Here is a 23,778-nt window from a genome sequence, read left to right on the forward strand (position 1 = left end):
TGGGCGGCGGCGGGAGCTACTGCCCGCCGGGCCCTGAGCGCGCCGATGCTGCGCCCCCGACCCGCGGCGCGCCAGTGGCCGCCGCCCGGCCGAGGCCGTGGGGGCAGCGCCGAGGCTCTCGCGGCTTCTGTTCCGTCACTGCGGACGCCTCCCCCTCCCGCGGGGACCCGCGGGGACCCGCGCGGCCAGCCAACCGCCTCGCACCTGCCCTCCCCAGCCCCGGGCCAGGCGGCGGGTGGGGGAGGCCCCGACGGAGCCAGGTAGGGAAAGGCGCCGGGCCGGGTCCCCTAGAGCCGCGGGGCGGGGGCGAGCCGCGGGGGCGAGCCGCGGGGGCAGGGGCGTGGCCCGGCGCGAACCGGGCGGTGGGCGTCTCAGGCGGAGGGAGGCCAGGGCGGGTGGGCTGGTGGCGTCCGCCTGCGCGGCTCGTCTATGAAGCACTCTAGCGTCCAAGTGGGATTCTTAAGGAAATGGTCTCTCTGCCGGCGAAAGATGGCTTTTCTACGTCCTGCCAACTGCTCAACTTTCTCCAGGGGAGCATCGCTCCGAGAAACATGAAATCCTGAATCGAGAAACATGAAATCCTGAATCCAGCAGTTCCTCTTTCAAACTACACAGGGCGGTGGGGTCTCATGGCCGCAGACTTGCTGTGGTATTGCGGTACTGTCTCTTGGCTTTGGGCCAAGATACCATCCCGTCCTGGTGACTGCTGTTGTTATTGATAACGTCATCCTTATTTCAGAGTTCTTGGGTCAGATGCTCTGGAATTGAGTGGAGTGAATCAAGCTGTTTTCACTCAGCACCAAACACAGAGGCCAATACATTAACTTGAGTACTACTGGCTTCTCTTCTCTTGGGGTTTGCCAGAGTTTTACTTTGGTCTGTATCTTCCTCAGCTTACAAAGGGGAGCAAGACAATTCATTTACGAAGATGATGGCATCCGGTCCCATCACTTCATGGGAAATAGACGGGGAAACAGTGGAAACAGTGTCAGACTTTATTTTTTGGGCTCCAGAATCACCACAAATGGTGACCGCAGCCATGAAATTAAAAGACGCTTACTCCTTGGAAGAAAAGTTATGACCAACCTAGATAGCATATTCAAAAGCAGGGACATTACTTTGCCGACTAAGGTCCATCTAGTCAAGGCTATGGTTTTTCCTGTGGTCATGTATGGATGTGAGAGTTGGACTGTGAAGAAAGCTGAGCGCCGAAGAATTGATGCTTTTGAACTGTGGTGTTGGAGAAGACTCTTGAGAGTCCCTTGGACTGCAAGGAGATCCAACCAGTCCATTCTGAAGGAGATCAACCCTGGGATTTCTTTGGAGGGAATGATGCTGAAGCTGAAACTCCAGTACTTTGGCCACCTCATGTGAAGAGCTGACTCATTGGAAAAGACTCTGATGCTGGGAGGGATTGGGGGCAGTAGGAGAAAGGGACGACTGAGGATGAGATGGCTGGATGGCATCACGGACTCGATGGACATGAGTCTGAGTGAACTCCGGGAGATGGTGATGAACAGGGAGGCCTGGCGTGCTGCGATTCATGGGGTTGCAGAGAGTCGGACACGACTGAGCGACTGAACTGAACTGAACTGAACTACAGCAATCGAAACATACTATAGAGATCTCTTCAAATCAGCACCATGCAAAATGCTGACCAAACCCTCTCAGAGGACTCTGGAAGAGATGGGCTCAGTCTCCCTGGGCCATTTTGCTCATTTGTGAAATTGAAGAGGCTGTATTACAAACCCTCCTAGGTTCTTCCTGCCCCCAAATCTTTAAGATTCTATGACTTTTATAAGCTAACAGATGATTTCTGTTAGATGCCAATTAAACTTTCTCTAACATAGAAGTTGCTGGTGTAGAAGCAGATATAAACACAGCTTTCAACATCTTCCTATATGTAGTTAAACTGAGAGATTTAGCCAACAGTAAGGAGAAGGCAATGGCACCCCACTCCAGTACTCTTGCCTGGAAAATCCAATGGATGGAGGAGACTGGTAAGCTACAGTCCCTGGGGTCTCGAAGAGTGGGACACGACTGAGCGACTTCACTTTCACTTTTCACTTTCATGCATTGGAGAAGGAATGGCAACCCACTCCAGTGTTCTTGCCTGGAGAATCCCAGGGACGGGGGAGCCTGGTGGGCTGCTGTCTATGGGGTTGCGCAGAGTCGAACACGACTGAAGTGACTTAGCAGCAGCAGCAAGGAAGCAGAAGGGGGCTTCCCTGATGGCTCAGCAGTAAAGAGCCTTCCTGCAGTGCAAGAGACCAGGGTTTGATCCCTGGGTCAGGAAGATCCCCAGGAGGCCAACATGGCAACCCACTCCAGTACTCCTGCCTAGAGAATCCCAGGGACAGAGGAACCTGGCAGGCTGCAGTCCATAGGGTTGCACAGAGTTGAACACGACTGAAGCGATAAGCAGCAGCAGCAGCAAGAAAGCAGAAAACCCAAAGAAAAGTCTGATATTTCTTCTACTGAGGGCAACATCTCTGACTCCCCAATTCACTGCCAACACAGTTGGTAGAAAGGTGAAAGATACTTCCATTTGGTAGCAAGGTATCTGGCAAATAAAAGTCTATCTGTGTATTCATATTTGCAGCTGTCTGTAAACCTTCCATTCTCACCGGAACAGCAAGTCCTTCACTGCAGTTTCCACTCCCTGCCCATTTATCCCAGTCACCTCCAGCTCTCCCAGAGAGGGACAAGTGGTCATAAGTCCTTGCTACCATCCCTCCTTAAAGGTAACTAACAATGAAATACTTCTAAGTGATGGGAATCAACAAGTCATTTGTACTGCTCTTAAGGAGTCTATGAAGGGAAAACAACAGATGGTTCATGCAGAGAAAATAACCAGTAAAATCAACTTCAGAAACCATGCTTGTGAAGTCACTAAAATGTTTAGGTTGAATCACCAGAAGGGCAACAAGCATAAACATGAGCCTTGGCTTTTCAAGTGATCCAAAAACCCCTGTGGGCAAACGATAAAGTTGAGTAAAAAGTATCCGAAAAATTTTTTTTCAACACAAACTTCACTTTGCCTTCAAAAGTCTTGAGCTAAATGGTTCTTCCTGCAAGAAGGAATCTGTCTTCCAGGCAGGCTTCTAAGTTCATTTTCTGAACTGCCTTTGCATTTGTGTATTAAGCATGTTGATTTTTGTTTATACACTCTTCAAAATAGGACCATGTCGGGAATTTCCTGTCTGTCCAGTGGTTAGGACTCTGTGCTTGTTTGGGGAACTACGATCCTGCAAGCTGCGTGATATGACCAAAAAAAAAAAAACCCACAACAAAAAAACAGGATCTTTTTGTTTTGTTCCCTAAGTTACACGTGGCACATTGCAAATGCTCGAGAAATGTGTGATACTTTTTAAAGCTAATGCTTATTAAGTACTCATAATATGCCAGGTACTGGATCCAACATTTTGCATGCATTATCTCATTGGTTCGTCATGAAAAATCTATAACCCTCACTCAGCATGAGTGAGTGTGTGTCTGTCTGTCTGCAAAACGAGACCCAAAGCAACTAAAATATCGCTAAGGTCAGACTGCTGATAGCAGTGCTGGGATTTAAATTCAGTGTTTTCTGCCTTCAAGGTCAATGTACTTCATGACTATTCTGCCATCAAACTTGATAAGCAAGGAGAGAGTAGGTAATTCTTTTTCACAGTGTGGTTTTGGATTAGTAACAATTGTTCCTAATTGTTTACCCACAAATAGAAATGTATGGGGTGGAGTTTAAGGGCTCTGATGCCATTATCAATACCATTTTATATTTATATATAACTATAATTTTTCAAAGCATTTTACATGTATTATCTGACTTGGTTCTCAAAATAACCAACCCAGTGAGGTAGATAAGCATATTATTTTCATTTTATAGATAAGGAAACTTAGGTACAAATGGTAAATAGAATTGCCACTCTATGAAGTGGCAAGACTCAAATTAGGAGCAGGACTCCTGATTCATGTTCCAGTGTGATTTCAACTACTTCATGCTATAGGGTTGGGAAGAAATTTAAGGAGGTTTTAATTATACGTCCTTTGTGGGTTTCAGGAGTGAGGCTTGGGTTACTGGATGTTAAGACTTATTTACCAAATCAGAATCACACCGCTTGAATGGGAATCAATAAAGCTTCCAGTTTTGGAGGGCTGTGGTGGATTTCTCAGTGGTTTCTTCTGCCACTGATCCTGCTTCTTGGTCCCCATCTCTCCCAGTACTTTAGATCCCAAGCTGGATACTGTCAGGAAGTAAGATACATGACTCTCCCCATATCTGCTCCCTGGCTTCTCCAGCCTTAAACTGAAAATTCCATATTTACTTGTAAAATACTTTGAGAATACTCAAGTGAATAGATTGCTGGGAGAAATATCAATAACCTCAGATATGCAGATCACACCACCCTTATGGCAGAAACCAAAGAAAAACTAAAGAGTCTCTTGATGAAGGTGAAAGAGGAAAGTGAAAAAGCTGGCTTAAAACTCAACATTCAGAAAACTAAGATCGTGGCATCTGGTCCCATCACTTCATGGCAAATAGATGGGGAAACAATAGAAAAAGACTGAGATTCACACATGAAACATCTTCACATTGAGCTCCTGAGCCAAGAGAGAACTTAGAGGTCTCCATCCACTCATCTACTTTAAAAATCATAACAAAGAAAATGAAAGTCTTTTGAAATAAAAAATGTTTTACTGAGAACCACACTTCCTTTCCGCATGAGGGACAGGTGAAGCAGAGACAGAACAGGAAGGAGGATAAAAGGAGAGAAGTGATGGGAAGAGACATGGTAAGAAAGACACAGCACAGGAAGCTCCATCGGAGGAGACTGAGATACAAACAGTTACTGGGAATAAAGAAGGCCAGGCTCCAGCCTTCCACACAGGAAAACAGACAAAGAGATACAGATCCAGAGACTGGAATTCACAAGAGGCGAACAAGAGGAAAAGGGCTGTAACACGCAGAGAGAAATGAAATGAGATGGACAAAGAGAAAGAAAGTGACTGCCATTAATGGAACATCTCTCCCTTTAGGCTACCACCAGCAAAAGTGGCCACTTGGTCTTAGGACTCAGAGTGTGACCAGGAGGCAGTTAGTCACCTTCCTCTTTTTTCCCTCCTGTACTGTTTGCTCTCAGTAAGAACACCTGGTCAATGTGGCCTTTCACGGATCCCTGTTTGTATTTCTCCTGCAGACTGAATGCTCCTGATGGGCAGGAGGGGCCCGTCTATCCACTAGGCAGCCAGGACACCCAGCACCAGGGTTAGGATTAGAGATACCTGAGTGCCGCTTCTGGTTCTGCTGCTCCGAAGCTGTGTGACTTGGAGAAAACTACCTACTCTCCCCTGCTAATGGGCGTGCCTCTCTACCTGTCTTGCAGAGCAGCTGTGAGAATTAGGTAAGGTCTTTTCACAAATACATGTGAACTATATGCAACTCAGCAATCAGGAATTGTTCTTTCTCTTGGTATCCCCACAGCACAGTAACTTGTTGTTAAGCTTCTCAGTAAACATCTATTGGGTCGAAGATGCCTGGCCTGCGCCAGCTTCCAGACTGCAGCTTCCTCAGTTTCATCCTGGACTGTTTGCAAAAGCAAACTGTGAGTCTGAGAAGCACAGTCACACTCAAGCACATGGCTTCTGCAAACAGAGGACACAGCTACACCCCACAGGGAAGTCTTTGCTTCTGTACACACTGATAATGATCCCTGTCAATAAAAAACATAATTTACACAAAGAACTGATTATATAGTGCTTGCCTTTGTGTATTGCTTTATATTTTCAAAGTCTTTTCACATATGCATTTCCTTTGCTTATAAATGCAAAAATTTGCTTGTTTGCAGATGGCCACACCTAGCTAAAGGTAGTCAACTTAAAAAAATATTCCAGAATGTTGATCCATTAAGGAAATTACCTCTGAAATGAGTTAGAACCAGCAAATCACTGTGAACATATTCAGCTGCCATCTTAAAACAACAGATCAACAATTTTCAGTGTCTTCATGTCTCATCAGTAATTCCATAAAAGGTTGATTTTGCTTACTCTATTTAACTAAACTCAGATAATTTCTTTGTCTTTTTTAGTTTTTTGATCATAAAATACTTTAAAAACTAAACCATGCCTAATATGGAAAATAATAATCATAAATAATGCTATCACTGAGATATTACTCTCAGATTATTAACAATTTTGTAGAATTCTTCCCAGTCTTCTTTATATGCTTTTGTTATATATCTGAGGTCATGCTTTAATTATGAATATTAATATTTCACTTATCATAAGCATTTTCAATGTTGAATTTCACAAACCTGATTTTTAACATCAGAAATGATTTTATATTGAATTATTATAGATTATCTTTCAAAGTGGCTTTTCACTGGTTCTTAAAGAAATTCTTAACTGAAGGTGAGAGCAGGTTTGTTCGAAGATACACCTTGGCACACAAACTTAGGGCCTTCATCTTTTCTGGTAACTTTATCTTTAAAAATATTCCCATCCTTACTCGCATTCTCAGTTTCTGTTTTTAAAGTGACATCATAATATCAACAGAAACCCAAGCTCCTATTTAAGTATCTAGTCTTTTTCTCTTTATAGGCTGAGCTCTATTAACTTATGTAGTAAACTACAATTATGTAGGTGCTTGGTACTTAAGAAATGAACGAAGAATGAATGAATGAGTTCCTGTTAAGCTAACTGTGTGGTGTCTTTGGCCACGCACAGCCAATTTCAACCCCAAGAGTTAATTACAGCTCAGTAAGATTGCAGGTGAAAATCTAAAATGGCTGGAAACTAAGAACAGTGCAGACAACTATAATTCAAAAAGACGCATGCACCCCTATGGTCATAGCAGCACTAGTCACCATAGCCAAGACATGGAAGCAACCTAAATGCCCGTCAGCTGACGAATGGATCGAGAAGCTGTGCTACATATATACAATAGAGCATTACTCAGCCACAAAAAGGAATGAAATAGGCCATTCGCAGCAACACAGATGGACAGAGGGATTGTCGTACTCAGTGACATCAGAAAGAGAAAGACCAACGCCATGTGAAATCACTTACATGTGGAACCTAAACTATGACACAAGTGAAATCTACAAAAGAGCAACGGACACAGACATGGAGAACAGACTTGTGGCTGCCAAGGGGGCGGGGGTGGGGGAGGGAAGGAATGGGAGTTCGGGTTAGCAGATGCAAATCATGATGCACAGAATGGGTAAACAGCAAGGCCCTACTGTACTGAACAGGGAACTGTATTCAATAGCCTGGATAGATCACAATAGAGAAGAATATAAGAAGGAAGGAAAGATATATGTATAACTGAATCACTTTGCTGTGTAACAGAGATTAACACACTCTAAATCGACTGTACTTCAATTTAAAAAAAAAAAAAAGAACAATGCAAAGAAAACTGATTAGTTACAGAGACTTAGAAGTCTAATTTGGGGAGGAATCTTCATTATATATAGCAAAAAGAACCTCAGCCCCAAGCATCCCAGCACATGCTTATGTGGCAGCTGAGTGTCACCAGTTGTCTATGGCTGACCTCATGAACTATGAATGGTCAGTCTAAAGACTGCATGAACTGTTTTGATGAGAGCCAGGCTGATAATACGTTTGCCCTGCAGGCAGAGCAAATTCCCACATTGCCAGGTAACCTGATGGAGCTGCCTAGTGGAGGTCTGAGAAGGATTTGGAAGGTTTTCCATATTATTAGTGTTAGATGAAGGGCAGGGAGCACTTGCCAGCCAACAGTCTGTCACTTTCCTACTTTTATATGTTATAAATCCATTGTTTCCTTATTGCAGTATCTGTGCCTTGAGTGGTTTGTTCAGCATGTTTTCTCCTGTTTGGATTGTTAATACCATGTCCACTCTGTCTGCTGCTGTTTAATTAACATCTTCTCTGGGCAGAATAGTAGCTCACATATAAACCTTCAAAAAAGATTTTAACACTGGAAAGGAAGAGAAATAACTATTGCTATTTTTAAACAATTTGGTAATTTATCAAGAAAAACTAAGAAAATCAACTGAAATATAGAGTAAAGCAGTTGAGGTAAGGTGGCTGGATACAAGATCAACACACAGAAATAAGTGGCATTTCTATAAGTCAACAAATAACAATTAGAAATGGTAATAGCAAAAGAGGAATATTTACAATAGTTTTCTACATTTATAAAATGACTGGTTTTAGGCCTATCAAGAAATATGCGAGACCTATATGAAGAAAGTCACAAATTTTTACTGAAAGACATAAAAGCCTAAATAAATAGAGAATATGGCTGAAAAACTAAATATTGTAAACATATGAACTTTCCCCAAACTGATCTCTAAATTCAGTACAGTTCTAATTGAAATTCCAACATGTTTTGAATGGACTTCATAAACTCTAAAGCTTACGTGAATGAGAGAACATGCTCAAGAATAACCAAGAAATATCTGAATAAAGAACACCCCTGTGGAGTGGAGGAGGAATTTACAATATATCGAAACATCCTAGACCTTATTATCACTGAAACAGTATAGGAGAAACAGGTCAATGAAACAGAAGTCCTGAACCAGACCCACTACATTTAACCTGTGCAAGTGTATCCCACGTGTATGCAAAGAAAGGACTATGTAAGAAAACCACAGAAACTACTGGCCTGCCTTCGGAAAAAGTAAAATTAGTTGAATAGTGTCACCCCTGGATTCACAATCACCTTAAAATGTGACATCATTTGAAAATGGGGGTTTTTGCAGATTTAACCGTGGTGAGGATTGAGGTGAGACTGTACTGGGTCATGAGGGCCCTAAATCCAATGAGCATATCCTTACAAGAGACAGGAAAGGACACAGGGAAGATGCAGTGAGGGATTGGAAGGATGAGTCCATGAGCCAAGGGAAGCCAAGGACTGCTGGCAGCCACCAGAAGCCAGGGCAGAGGCATGAAAGGGAGGGTTTCTCCTTCAGAGCCTCCAAAAAGGAATCAGTCCTGCAGACACCTTGATCTCAGACTCCTGGCCTCCAGAAATGTGCAAAAATAAATTTCTGTTGTCATAATGCACCCAGCCTGTGCTAATTTGCTATGGCAACCCTGGGAAACGAATACAATGCCCTGCCACACACCAAACACAAACATAGATTCCAGAGACATTAAAGGTTACACGTGAAAAGCAACACTACAGATGTATTAGAAGAAAAATAGGAAAAATATTTTTATAATTCACTGGCTAAAGAATGTTTTCCCAAAGGTCTAAGTCCCAGATGATACATAGAAAATGACTGATGGATTTGTGTGCATTTTTAGAAAGCAAAAAAACTGTACATTAAGTCACTCTTAACAAGTAAAAAGACAACGTAAACTGAAGCACATGTTTGTGGCACACAGTAGAGAGGGCTTCCCTTGTGGCTCAGCTGGTAAAGATCCACCTGCAATGTGGGAGACCTGGGTTCAGTCCCTAGGTTGGGAAGATCCCCTGGAGAAGGGAAAGGCTACCCACTGCAGTATTCTGGCCTGGAGAATTCCATGGACTGTTTAGTGGGATCGCAAAGAGTTGAACATGACTGAGTAACTTTCACATAGTAGAGTTAATATTCAGAGTAGTCAAAGAAAACCTACAAATAATGAAGAAACACAAATGACCCCAAAGAATCAAAGAATATAAAATGGAAATAACAGAAGAGATGGAGAAACAGTGGAAACAGTGGCAGACTTTATTTTTTGGGCTCCAGAATCACCGCAGATGTTGACTGCAGCCATGAAATACAAAGACGCTTACTCCTTGGAAGAAAAGTTATGACCAACCTAGACAGCATATTAAAAAGCAGAGACATTACTTTGCCAACAAAGGTCCATCTAGTCAAGGCTATGGTGTTTCCAGTGGTCATGTATGGATGTGAGAGTTGGACTATAAAGGAAGCTGAGCGCCAAAGAATTGATGCTTTTGAACTGTGGTGTTGGAGAAGACTCTTGAGAGTCCCTTGGACTATAAGGAGATCCAGCCAGTCCATCCTAAAGGAAATCAGTCCTAAAAATTCATTGGAAGGACTGATGTTGAAGCTGAAACTCCAATACTTTGACCACCTGATGCGAAGAGCTGACTCATTGGAAAAGACCCTGATGCTGGGAAAGATTGAAAGTGAGAGGAGAAGGGGATGACAGAGGATGAGATGATTGGATGGCATCACTGACTCAATGGACACGAGTTTGAGTAAACTCCGGGAGTTGGTGATGGACAGGGAAGCCTGGCGTGCTGCAGTCCATGGGGTTGCAAAGAGTCGGACACGACTGAGCGACTGAACTGAAAAGAAGAAATACAAAAGGTCAACAGAAGTTTTATAAGTAAATATTTACAAGATATAATATCGTGTTCATAAAGATATGTGGATTATAGGCACTTTTTTCAGTGCTGATAGAAGTATAAATACATATTGCAAGGATACAGTGTTGTTTGTAATAGCACACACAAAAAAATTTAAGTGTTAGTCGCTTAGTCGTGCCCGACTCTTTGCAACCCCATGGACTGCAGCCCCCCAGGCTCCATCTGTCCATGAGATTTTCCAGGCAAGGATACTGGAGTGGGTTGCCATTTCCTTCTCCAGAGTATCTTCCCAACCCAGGGATCAAACCCGGTCTTCTGCACTGCAGATTCTTTACCAACTGAGCCGCAAAGGAAGATTTAGGAATGATCTAAATATACAGAGGAGCCTGGCAGGCTACAGTCCATGGGGTTGCAAAGAGTTGGACACGACTTGGTGACTAGACCACCAAATATCCAGTAGAGGAGCACAGATCTTTCTCAGCTTCTGGTGGTGGTAGGTCCTGATAAACTCATCGTGGTTGAAAATATCATGAGTTGAAAATCCATTTAATATTTCCAGCCTAAGAAACACCATAGCTGAACCTAGCCCACCTTAATTAAAAATGTTCAGGGGACTTCCCTGGTGTTTCAAGTGGTTAAGAATCCACTTTGCAATGCAAGGAATGAGGGTCTGGGAACTAAGATTCCACATGCTGTGGAGCAACTCAGCTCCTGCACTGCAATTACTGAGCCCTTGAGCCACAATTAGACTGGCGCCACAGCGAAAGATCGAAGATCCCACATGCTTCAACCCAATGCAGCCAAATAAATAAATAAATAATAAAAACTTTAAAACACACACACAAAAGACTAGAAAGGGAAACAAGTTTGTTTTTTAAGTGCTCAGAACACATTAGCTGATACTTGGACAAAATTATCTAATGTGAAGCTTATTTTATAATAAAATGTCAAATATCTAATGCAGTTTATTGAAAAGTGGACTGAAAGTGGAAAAACAGAATGGTTGTGAGTATACTGTTTACCTCCTGACTGCCTGGCTGATGGGGAGCTGCAGCTCACTGCCTCTGCCCAGCATTGCAAGAGGATGTATCACCCAGAACGCCACCAGCCTGGGAAAAGATCAGGATTTGAAGTAGGGTTTCTGCTGGGTGCATATTGCTTTCACACTGTCCTAAAATTGAAAAATCATAAATTGAACCATCATAAGTCAATTAGGATACCGTCTGACATAAAATATTCTTTGGTATGTTAAAGCGTTTGCCTCCAATGCGGGAGACCCAGGTTCAATCCCTGGGTTGGGAAGATCCCCTGGAGAAGGAAATGGCAACCCACTCCAGTATTCTTGCCTGGAGAATCCCATGGATGGAGGAGCCTGGTAGGCTACAGGCCACGGGGTCGCAAAGAGTCTGACACGACTGAGCGACTTCACCTCACCTCATGATCAAACTATGGAATACTATATGGCCTCTAAAAGCAGAGAAAGACCAAAATATAGAGAAAGATCTCCAGAGCAGAACTGGAAATTTATGTATAAAATGGGGCTTCCCAGTTGGCTCAGTGGCAAAGAATCCTCCTGCCAGGAGATGCGGGTTCTATCCCTGGGTTGGGAAGATCCCCTGGAGAAGGGCATGGCAACCCACTCCAGTATTCTTGCCTGGGAAATCCCATAGACAGAGGAGCCTGGTGGGCTACAGTCCATGGGGTCTCAAAGAGTCAAAAACTAAGCAACTGAGCATGCACGAACATGCATAAAATGCTATGTAAATTACTGCACTGCATTAGTCCCTAATACCACTCACTGTCATTTAGTGTAGTGGATTAGATATGCCCATAAAATGCTATTTAAGTACTGTGGGCTAACTGATTGCACCACTGGAGGGCTTCCCCATCAAATGCTGAACTCCAGACCTAAGAGGTAAATATACTTAGATTGGGGCACTGAGGGCAAGGAAAAAGAGAAACCGATGACAAGCAAAGTGAAGATTTTCACAGGCATTTGAAAATATGTGACTGACACTAAGGAGAGAAACCCAAGTGTGGACAGAAGAGATTTGGAGACTAGAGATGGCTGTTGAGAGTGACCTCTCAAAGCAATATATCTCCATAGGGGACTGGGTTGGAGGAAGCTATCCGTGTCTTGACAGTATTACATTTTGAACATAAAACGTTTGACTCGCTTTCTGATGTAGATCTAAAAATGCTTAGCTGGACCAAATATTTTTTGGCTAGTGGAAAATGGATAAAAACTACATATTGGTGGTTATAAATTGGAGGGATAAGGATCACACCGTTTATTGGAACATTGTGTGTGGCAGGGTTGTTCACAAGAGGGTTATGTTTAGGGGACTTCCCTGGTGGTCCAGTGGCTAAGATTCTGTGCTCCCAGTGCAGGGGGCCTGGGTTCGGTCCCTGGTGGGGGAACTAGATCCACATGCCACAACAAAGATCGAAGATCCCATGTGCCTCAGCTAAGACCCAGTGCAGCCAAATCAATAAATGTCTTTTTAAAAGATTGTTATGTTTAGCAGAAAGAAGGCGGGGTTTAAAAAAGAGCTTAAGAAGTATTCCATAGGATCACTTTCCCCTTAGAACTGCCTGCAAAATGTTGTACAAATGTATCTTTTTCTGGGGAAAGGATTTATGATATGGAGGTCTTCACTTCCTCCAGGGGATCCAGATTCAAAAAAAGATTAAGAACTAGTGGTGGTGGACCAGGAGAAGAGGAGCTGCTAAAGACACAGCTCGGGGAAGGCACCAGAACACAGCAGGAAGACAACAGGAAAAGAGGGCAGGAAGTGACCGTGGCATTGTGAGAAATTCGAGGGTGTAAGACACATTAATTAATGGCAGCTACATTATAATAGTTGTACTAGTTAATGTCAATTTTATAGAACAAGTGTTTATATTTGTTGTAATATGTAAGACTTGCACCAGAGGGTTTGTCATTTTCACCTGTGTAATTATCACTTTGTTGAGTGAAGGAATTACTATGAACTCGATGTAGCCAATGGGGAAGGGCCTTAATTTAAAAGTCTACGGGAGCTGGTATATAGATGTGACCGAATGCCTGAGCTACCAGCGTGGGAGCAGGGGAACTACTGAAGCTAGGTGAAGATTATAATCGCTTTAGCAAGAATGGGCATGCACGGAGAACCTGAGTACCAATCAAACAAAACTGGGTGTCCAGGATATGAGAACAGTCAGAACACTCCTGTTTTTATACCCAAATTTCTCACATATGTACACTTCCATATTTAACTTAAGAGTTTACAATCTGTTTACAATCTGCTTCCTCCTTCTATTAAAGGTATTTTTATAGCTCTCTTTTGCTTCTCATAAACCGTGTAGACTGTTGTTACTTATCTTTTTTTTTTTTTTTTTAATTTTGACTGAACTGGCTCTTCCTTGCCAAGGCAGCAGATGCAGGTTCAATCCCTAGTTTGGGAACTAGGAGCCCATATGCCACAGAGCAGTAAGCCTAAGTGCACATCTATCCAGCTAAGCCCACTGGAATGTCAGTCAAGAACAAACACCGGTGTCCAGGATATTCAGAAAATTCTGGAATGAAGGACAGCAAAATAAATCTGTCCTCATGAAAAGTCATGCACTTAAACCAATGCATGAAGAAGCACCAAAAAGACATTCTGAACAAGATTTAATATAGGGATTAAACTATATGCCTCTACTAAAAGTTGGCTTGGAAGCTTGTTACCACCCATAGTGACAAGTGTCTGTGTGTGATTGTGCCTGAGGGTCCAAAGGGGGAATTGTGGAAATCTACAGCAGGTATTTTTGTTTTTCTTTGCAGGGGGTATTTTTGGTTATCACAATGTGGGGGTGAGAGGTTATGCTACTGGCATTTAGTGGGTAAAAAGCATGTCATTTAGACATTCTATGATTTTTTTTTTTAAGTTTCAAAAAAAGCCCAGGTGTTCAGGAGGTGGTCCTTATGGAGATCCTTCTTAATAGAATAAAGACACTGTTTCTATCTTAGAAAATAACACTCTGCACCATGTCTACTCAATTTATTATAGCATAGCTCCTTCGAAAATAATGAAACCAGTTGCAAACAGAGTTAGGAAAAAAACCAGTAAATTGACAGAGGCACATGAAATTCAGAGATCTCACTGGATCTCATGAACAAAGGCTGTTTTAAAATGACTTATTTCCAGCCTATATATTTAACACATTTTGGGCACAAAGAGAAACATTGTGAAAGGAGGGTTACTTTTTTTTCTATTTTATTCTGGTGCCATCCTCAGAGATGCACCCCAACAATGCCCTACAGACTGTTTCGTAGTACTTCTCTTCTACTTTGTCCTTTTCCCATTGCTGATTAAAGGAAAGGGTCTCCTAGGTTGGTTTTGTGCTTTTTTTTTTTTTTTTAAGTATTAGAGTTTGAATTTATTCCTCATTTAGTGAACTTTCAAGGTAGAGAAGATGTTTCTATGATAACTTTGTCATCAGCTATATACCCTATTCCATTACAAAAAATTGTTTTTTAAAAAGCCCAACTCATTTGTGAAAACCCACACATTCCTTATTTTCATACCCCAGTTCTTCATATCTGTACACTCCCATATTATTTAAGAGTTTATAATCTGTCTTTCCAGGCTTCCTCCTTCTATTAAAGATATTTCTCTCATTTGCTTATCATAAACAGTCTAGCCTGTTACTACTTTTTAAAAATTTTGGCTGCCCTGGGTCTTCCTTGCCAAGGGTACAGAACACAGGTTCGATCCCTAGTTGGGAGATTAAAAGTCCACATGCCGCAGGGCAACTAAGCCCATGAGTGGCAGCTACTGAGCCTGTCCGCAGTCGGTTCAGCCTGTGCTGCTACTGAACCTGTGCTCCACAGCAAGAGAACTAGAGAAAGCGGACGTCCCCTGCATTGGAAGGTGGATTCTTAACCACAGTGGACCACCAAGGAATGCATTTTTCTTCACCTAATGTCCATCTATCTCTCTGCTCTTTGTCTTCCTCGACTTTTGTACTGTGCAACTCTCTTAAAACCCAAACTTATATTCATTATCAGTATCTTATCTGCAAAGAGGAAGAAGGAAGGTAATGAGGTTGGGAGCTTCAGCATAAGGAAGGGCTTGGGTTGCGGGGGAATGCAATTGAGGGATGATAATGGAATTGTAAAAAGACAATCAGTGGCAATTGGACAGCCTGACTTAGTATTGGGATGGTCACCCTGGCTCCCTTACTCTCCCCAACAATATGGGCTGTCCTGAAGTAAAGAAAACAAAAATAATGGGGGCCAGGGCTGACGACAGGCCTGGTGGAGCTGGTCCTGTCACTCTTCTGCTTAGAATTCTTCAAAGCCTTTCCATTCCTCAAATGACCATCTCGAGTCTCCACCATCTGGCATTGCCCATTTCTTTGGCCTCTTCTTGTTCCATTCTCCTCATGGCTTTCAAAGTCCCATACCCTGGCCAAGCTCTTCATCCTTGTGGCTTTTGCATATACTGTTCCTTTTATCTGTCACCTCCTATTCACAGCTCCACCCTTTGCTTCAGCTTAAAAATCTCTTCTTCAGAGAAGCCTCTCCTGATCTTCAGATCCAATCAGAGCACTCCATCGCCTTTCACCATATGCTTTACTTGTCTTGCATGTAACTATTACAATTCTTGATTGTGACACTTGGAAACAGTTCCATGGAGGCAGGTACTTGGCTTATTTTGTTGATTGCTAAATTCCCAGCATCTGGCCTAGTGCCTATTGCCAGCAGGAACATTCATTCAGTCTTTCAATAAATTCACTGAATGAATGGCAGGAACAATAATGGGACCTGGGGCACGTTTTTTGTTAGTTTTTAACTAATCCCCATTTTCTCTTTTGTGAATTGCAGATAGTAACTACCAACCTCTGAACTGCCATGTAGATTAAAAGATGATATATTATATATACATGGTATGGGCCTCCCAGGTGACTCAGTGTTAAAGAATCCCTCTGCCAAGCAGGAGACATGGGTTTGATCCCTGTGGTGGGAAGACCCCCCTGGAGAAGGAAATGGCAACCCACTTCAGTACTCTTGCCTGGGAAATCCCATGGACAGAAGAGCCTGGTGGGCTACAGTCAATGGAGTCTCAAAAGGCCAGGCATGACTTAGCGATTACATAGCAGTAGCACACTTATCATGGTGCCTGGCAAATAGTAAGGACTAGGAAATGTGAGTTATTAAAATCATCATTAAAAATAAGCTCTATGAGCAACCAGAACTCTCATCCATTGCTGGCAGGAATGCAAAAATGATAACAGCCCACTTAGGAAAATAGCTGGCCAGTTTCTTATAATATAGTTAAATACAGGCTTACTGGGCAACCCAGCAAGACCACTTCTAGGTTATTTACCCAAGTGAAGTGAAAACTTACATTCACGCAAAATCCTGCTTTATTCATAATCGCCCCAAACTAGGAACAACCCCAGTGTCTTTCAACCAGGGAATAAAGAAACTGTGGTGTATCAGAGACTGGATTACCACTCAGCAAGAAGAAATAAACTATTGACACATGCAATAATGTGGATGAAATGCAAATGCATCATGTTACATGAAAGAAACCAGCTCAAAAGGTGACATATTGTTTGATTCCATTTATATGACGTTCTGCAAAAGTTAAACTATAGGGACAGAAGTCTGGCCAGTGGTTGCCAGGGGAGTAGGTGAGGCATGAGAGAATGTGGGGTGGGGTGGGGTGGGGATGATGGAACTATCTTAGGATTTGATTATGATAGTGGGTACATGATGATATGCATTTATGAAAATTCATGGCATTCTAAACTAAATGGATGGACTTTATATATATATATATTTCTTACTGTATATAAAAAATGAAAAACATCCAAGAGAGATAGATATAATTATCATTTTCTTTTAAAAAACATACTTCTGATTATAAAAGTGTTACAGGTTCATAGACAATTTGGGAAAATCTGCAAAGAATATGTTGAATCGCCTGCAGAAAAGGAGTATTTCTTATCATTTTTATAGACACAAAATACACAAACTGGGATCATGCTGTGTATTTTTGCTTTCTGATGAGTGTTTTCCCATGTCATTAAATAAATTTCAAAACCATGATTTTGAGTCAATAATATTCTAGTAAATAACTGATTTACATGTTTAACTCTTCCTTTACTACAATTTTGATTATTTAAAAAAAGCTCATTGGGACCAGGGATGCTGCCATCTCAGTTTCACAATGTTTAACAGGTAAAACAACTCTTCCTTTGGCTGCAATGATCTCATTGTAGCTGGAGGAAAAGTGGCTCCACAGGGTGACTTTGCCTTTTCCTCTGCGGTGCAGAGGGCTGGACACCCTCTTACTAACCTGTATTACTAGCTTAAATTTGCATAGTGCTTTTAATATTTCTCTCTCCCCACCTCCTTGCCGGGTAAGCCGGGTCGATGGAGTAATTTGCTCAAGATTATACAGCTCATCATTCGTGGACTGTGACTTTGACTCTAGCTATTCAAGAGTCCCAGAAAGTCAACATTTCCCCAGGGTGGGTCACTGCCTAATCTGACTCTCCCCTCCCGTCCCCAACAAGAAGGAAGCTGCAGACACGCCCTGAAAACGGCCCAGAGGCTCGGCACACGGGGAACTAATATCAAGTGGACGCTGTTCTAGCCTACAAATTGTCCTTGGCAACATCGCCACTTACCAGCTGGGGTCATTTCTCCCCCGATGGCTGGGGAGACACCTAGTGCCACTGAGCAAGGGGCTCCTGAGAGCAGATGGATCGCCCGCCTCGAGGCCTGTGAGGGTTGCTGTTATTTGATCGCGACGCAGTCGGGGCGCATCCTCACTAGGGGAGGAGGGGGTTGTCCTGCCAGGCCTTCCCCAGCGCCAGGGCCCGAGTAGGGGGGCGCCTTCTGAGAGGTGAAGCGGGTCCCCATCATCTTAAGGAGAGGTAGGGGCCGCCGAACTACAGGGCTGCTCGGGAGGACTCTCGGGAGGTGGTAGGAATGCCTAGTCCAGGCGACCAGAGGTAAGTCCTCCGCTATCCCAGAGTGCCTCGGATTCCGGAAGTGCTCGGCTTCCCGGAAGTGCCCGATTGGCTGACAGAGCCCAGACTCGCCGGACAGCTGCAGCTGGAGCGTTTCTGGTCTCCGGCGTGAGTGGCCGCAGGAGGTGTGGTTCCGGGTCCGGGTGGGCGTCGGGAGGGAGCTGGCGGCAGGATGATGGAGGAGGAGGAACTGGAGTTCGTAGAAGAGCTGGAAGCCGTGCTGCAGCTCACTCCCGACGTGCAGCTCGCCATCGAGCAGGTGAGCGTTCCGCCCCCAGAGGGGAGGAGAGTGCGGAGACGGGCAACTCTGGGGGTGGGACGGCGAGGAAGCTGTCTTCGGACGGAGACGTGGGAGCTAGGCGCCAAGGGCAAGGAAAAGTATTTAGGGGAGGTGGTGGTGGGAATGAGTTTCTCAATGTAGAAAAGGGAGAGAGGTCTTCCTCGGCCTTGATTGACTTTGGAGGGTGGGGCGTGCTGGTGGGTTTGGGCAAAGGAGCTGTGCCTCCTGAAACGACGTACCTAGAAGGGATCTCGTGGGTAGCAACCTCCGGTAGGGGTTGTGGGGCTGTTCTTTCATCAGGTTGGTGTCCCGATGTTCTTGGATTCTCCGTCTAGCCCCATGTGACTGACTCAGAATTGAGGGGAGGTGGGTAACCTCTGCTTTTGAAGCATATCGCAAAGCAGAGGGGAAACGGTTGAGAATTTCTGCTGGTGATTAGGTTAAAGAATATTCCCCAGGCAACTAAGCTAAGCCTCTGCTCCAAAACTACTGAACCCATGCGCTGCAGCTACTGAAACCCAGTACCTGGAGCCCATGTCCTACAAAAAGAGAAGCCACTGCAATGAGAAGCCCTCACACTGCCACGAAGAATAGCCCCCGCTCACCACAACTGGAGAAAGCCCAATGCATAGCAACAACGACCAAAAATAAATCTTCAAAAAAACAAAAAAGGCAATTTAGACCCTTCTGCAGGTTATTGCTCCTGATAAAGGGGGGAAAATCGCTCTTAAAGGAGTTGGTGTAGCCGACTTAAGAAAAGGAGGGGTGTGCCATACTTAATGATCATGGGAAGTTTTTCAAAGTAAAACATTACTACTTCTGTTACTAATAGTTAATACTTATTGAGCATTAATACTTACTATGGGTGGTAATTTGTGTTGTCCCACTTACCTCTTGGATATGTGTTTTTCTTGGAGTGGTTGGATTACTCACACAAAGCACATTTGACACATCCTGGGAATGCCAGGGCAAAGGTTTGGGTGTTCAAGCCACACTGCTCCCCACCCACCTCCATCAGCCAGAAAGAGAAATACATTTCATTTGCTTTGAACCTACTGGCCTCCAATAGAAGAAATGAATAATGCAGCCAGTTGTTTGATGAGGGTTTTAGACCCCCCCCACCCCCCTTTCTTCAGTTCAGTCTCTCAGTCGTGTCCGAGACTCTCTTCGACCCCATGAATCACAGCCCGCCAGGCCTCCCTGTCCATCACCAACTCCCAGAGTTCACTCAAACTCATGTCCATCGAGTTGGTGATGCCATCCAGCCATCTCATCCTCTGTCGTCCCTTTCTCCTCCTGCCCCTAATCCCTCCCAGCATCAGGGTCTTTTCCAATGAGTCAACTCTTCACATGAGGTGGCCAAAGTACTGGAGTTTCAGCCTCAGCATCAGTCCTTCCAATGAACATCCAGGACTGATCTCCTTTAGGATGGACTGGTTGGATCTCCTTGCAGTCCAAGGGACTCTCAAGAGTCTTCTCCAACACCACAGTTCAAAAGCATCAATTCTTTAGCGCTCAGCTTTCTTCACAGTCCAACTCTCACATCCATACATGACCACTGGAGAAACCATAGCCTTGACTAGACGGACCTTTGTTGGCAAAGTAATACCTCTGCTTTTCAATATACTAGTAGCATAGATTTGTCCAATAAGCAGACATTAAAAAAAAAATTCACTTCCCAGAATAACTGTCTTGAGCTGGTGAAATCCAGTGCGTAGGGGATTCCTTGACTGTTTTTATAATCCACTGTGTTACATGTTCTTCAGACAGTAAAGCGTCTGCCTACAATGCGGGAGACCCGGGTTCAATCCCTGGGTTGGGAAGATCTCCTGGAGAAGGAAATGGCAACCCACTCCAGTATCCTTGCCTGGAAAATCTGATGGACAGAGAAGCCTGGTAGGCTACAGTCCATGGGGTCGCAAAGAGTTGGACATGACTGAGCGACTTCACTAGCATAGATTTGTCCAATAAGCAGACATTAAAAAAAAAAAATTCACTTCCCAGAATAACTGTCTTGAGCTGGTGAAATCCAGTGCCTAGGGGATTACTTGACTTTTTATAATCCACCGTGTTACATGTTCTTCACATTGCAGTGTTTTAAGGGAGTTACCTGTATTTCTCTGAAGGCAGAGGTATTCTTTCTCCTATAAAAGAGATGGACAGTTCCTGAATGCCAGAGCTCCATTTCCTAACACAGTCTGAAGGATAAAAATCGCTTCGGTGCATAGTGAATTCTACAGTTGAGACAATGTTGAGACCTGGTGCTTTAGTCCATTATCAAGATTCCCTTAATACAACCATGTCATCAACTGGCTTAATCTGCTAGTGTATAATGCTCGCTTACTTTACCTTGTCCTTGGGATTTCGTGGCTGTCGGAATACTTCTTACTGTTGCACATTCTGTTAGTCTTACCAAGATGTTAAAATTACAGATGTTGGTGAAAATTATAGATATACTTTACCAGATATTTTACTGAGCATTGGTTGTTGGGCCTTGTAAAATGAAAAAAGACACGGTCTTTGCTTTCAAAGAACTTACCAGCCAATAGGAAAGAAAGAATACATAAAGCAGGACAGGAAGATAATGGTGATTTTTTAATTCTCTCTCTTTATGTAGGTATTTCCAAGCCAGGATCCTCTAGATCGAGCAGATTTCAATGCTGTGGAGTATATCAACACCCTGTTCCCAACAGAGCAAGTAAGTACTGCATTCCCTTCTTGCAATGGCTTCTAAAACATTCTGAGTATTAATGATTAGTTTGTTACACTACATAACCTAAGGGACCTTGATAAACAAATAAGAGTTAAATTCAAGTCAGACTCCTTCGTAACCAGTTTTGGGAGGTGGTTAGCTAATACCAAATACTGTTGTTGTGTCAGAGTGGAATTCTCCATGTAGTGAGCATATTAGAAATTGTACCCTTCGGTTGAAAGAGTCTATCTCATTCCCTGCTCCCCCAGATTTTCTTAGTAAATCAGGAAGTGGAAAGGATTTTTCAAATGTAATAGGGGAAAATGGGAGTGAGGTATGCAGAATAAGCTTGGAGTTAGAAAGCTACTTTTATTTCTATTTCAAGATATAATTTCAGAACTTTGATTTCCAGCCCACCAGCCTGTGGTTGGGTGTTGGCACCTTTACCCTGTTTGTGAGTAAGGAGGAAGAGCCTTACTTATACTACTGACAGTTGTAGTGGTGAGTAGGATAGGAGTAGTGAGTTAAGGTGAACTCAATTTTGAACATATTTGGGCCGTCCAAGTAGAAATACATAGTTGGATATTTGAGTCTGGAGCTCATAATCCCCGTAACTGTTAGTATTTTGGCATGGATCTTTCCAAACTTTTTCTGATGAACATGCTAATTTTTAAAATAAAGTTGGAAAAAATGGTATCATACTGTGTGACTGTCCTTTTTGAGATTTCAAAAGCAGCCTTTAGAGCTCCTTTTTGGGGGGTTGCGGTAAGGGGGAGCTGCACTATGTGGCTTGTGGGATCTTAGTTCCCCTGGCCCCAGCAGTGAAAGTACCAAGTTCCAACCACTGAACCATCAGGGAATTCCCTAGAGTTCATCATTTTCTAATGAAAGAGGAATTCTAGGAATTAGCTAAAGATGGAAATTTGGAATCAAGTAGGTCGGACACGACTGAGCAACTTCACTTTCACTTTTCACTTTCCTGTATTGGAGAAGGAAGTGTTCTTGCCTGGAGAATCCCAGGGACGGGGGAGCCTGGTGGGCTACCGTCTGTGGGGTCGCACAGAGTCGGACACGACTGAAGCGACTTAGCAGCAGCAGGAGCAGTAGATATAAAGATAGCAGTTGAAGCTACAGAAATGTTTCATTTACCCCAGCCTATCAAGACAGCTGACTCGCCAAAGCAAATTGTTAGATCTGAAAATCATGTATATAGGGAACCACCAGGTTCTTCCCTCTTCCTGATAAGTGTTTGTGGGTTTTTGTTTTTAAACCACTGAAGGTAGCATAAGACATTAGTCATTCCACAGATTCAGTTACATGTCTTATCTAATTATATCCCCCACATCCATGATAATGTATTGTAAAGTTTCTTTAAAATTCAGAAAATTTATGACACGGGGTACCTTTATTTCCCCAACCCCAGATTTTCACCATTTTCCAACCCAGATTCCCATGGACCTTAATTAAAAGATAATAGAAAGTAACAGCATGACTTATCATTTCTTTTAACTATTGCTAGATCTTGGGCAAAACCCATCTATATATCTCATGGATATGCAGTAAATACTTGTGAATTACAAGTTTAGACTAGTTAAAGTAGATGTCAATATATCAAGAATAAATTTAGTGACACTCTAAGGAGGAGGGTGTGTATATGTTTGTCTTGAATGGCAGCTGCTTGTGGGTCGGGGGTTACCTCGAGGCAGGAGGAACAGATCCTGGATGTTTCTAACTCACCAGGTCCAGGTGGGAAGAGCTCAGGTTTCTGTATTTAATAGGGCTCCCTGGGTAGGTTCTGACACATAGCCAGGTTTGGTAATGATCTAGAAAATGTTTCTAGTCTCCTAGTGGGAAACTGAAGATGATCATTTCTCATGTTTCCATTAGAAGTTTGATGAGGAGAATCTGGATAACATTTATTAAAGACTAATATAATTAGGGGGCTTCCCTTGTGGATCCACATGCAATGTGGAAGACCTGGGTTCAGTCCCTGGGTTGGGAAGATCCCCTGGAGAAAGGAACGGCTACCCACTCCAGTATTATGGCCTGGAGAATTATATAGTCTATAGAACTATAGACTCTAGAGAACTATAGAACTGTAGTCTATATAACTATAGAATTATAGTTCTATAGAATTATATAGTCTATGGGGTCGCAAAGAGTCGGACACGACTGAGCGACTTTCACTCCCTCACGATATAATTAGGAACTTTGAGAAGAGTCATAGGGAGCTGTGGCTTTTTAACAATTATTACTTTTTTGGCTGTGCTGCATCTTCGTTGCTGTGCGGGCTTTTCTCTAGTTGCAGAGAGTGGGGGCCACTCTTCAGCTGCGGTGAGGAGGCTTCTCAATGCGGTGGCTTCTCTTTGTTGTGGAGCGCAGGCTCTAGGATGCACAGGCTTCCGTGTTTGCAGTGTGGACTTGATAGCTGCGGCACCCAGGCTCTCGAGCACAGGCTCGAAAGTTGTGGCGCATGCGCATAGTGGCTCT

General features: G+C 43.4%; 1 protein-coding gene and 2 long non-coding RNA genes across 4 annotated transcripts in view; 2 read left to right on the forward strand and 1 right to left on the reverse strand.

Annotated features, from left to right (window-relative positions):
• Positions 173-5,740, forward strand: LOC108638261. Of its 2 annotated transcripts, XR_001919686.1 has the most exons (3): positions 173-260; positions 2,603-2,744; positions 5,196-5,740. It is a non-coding gene; the product is annotated as an uncharacterized LOC108638261 (long non-coding RNA). The 2 variants fall into 2 exon arrangements; XR_001919685.1 differs by lacking the exon at positions 2,603-2,744.
• LOC106503197 lies at positions 10,246-18,298 on the reverse strand. Its single transcript, XR_001296837.2, has 3 exons — positions 17,972-18,298; positions 11,326-11,474; positions 10,246-10,282 (listed from the first exon to the last, which is right to left on the reverse strand). It is a non-coding gene; the product is annotated as an uncharacterized LOC106503197 (long non-coding RNA).
• Positions 18,409-23,778, forward strand: part of VPS53 (VPS53, GARP complex subunit) — a 125,133-nt gene continuing 119,763 nt past the window's right edge. Inside the window, exons 1-2 of the mRNA XM_005693305.3 lie at positions 18,409-18,575; positions 21,214-21,294. Of these exons, the coding sequence (XP_005693362.1) occupies positions 18,489-18,575; positions 21,214-21,294 (168 nt within the window). The 5' untranslated portion in view covers positions 18,409-18,488. The remainder of the gene's footprint in view (positions 18,576-21,213; positions 21,295-23,778) is intronic.

Source organism: Capra hircus, chromosome 19, assembly GCF_001704415.2.
Source record: "Capra hircus breed San Clemente chromosome 19, ASM170441v1, whole genome shotgun sequence".
NCBI classification, from domain to species: domain Eukaryota; kingdom Metazoa; phylum Chordata; class Mammalia; order Artiodactyla; family Bovidae; genus Capra; species Capra hircus.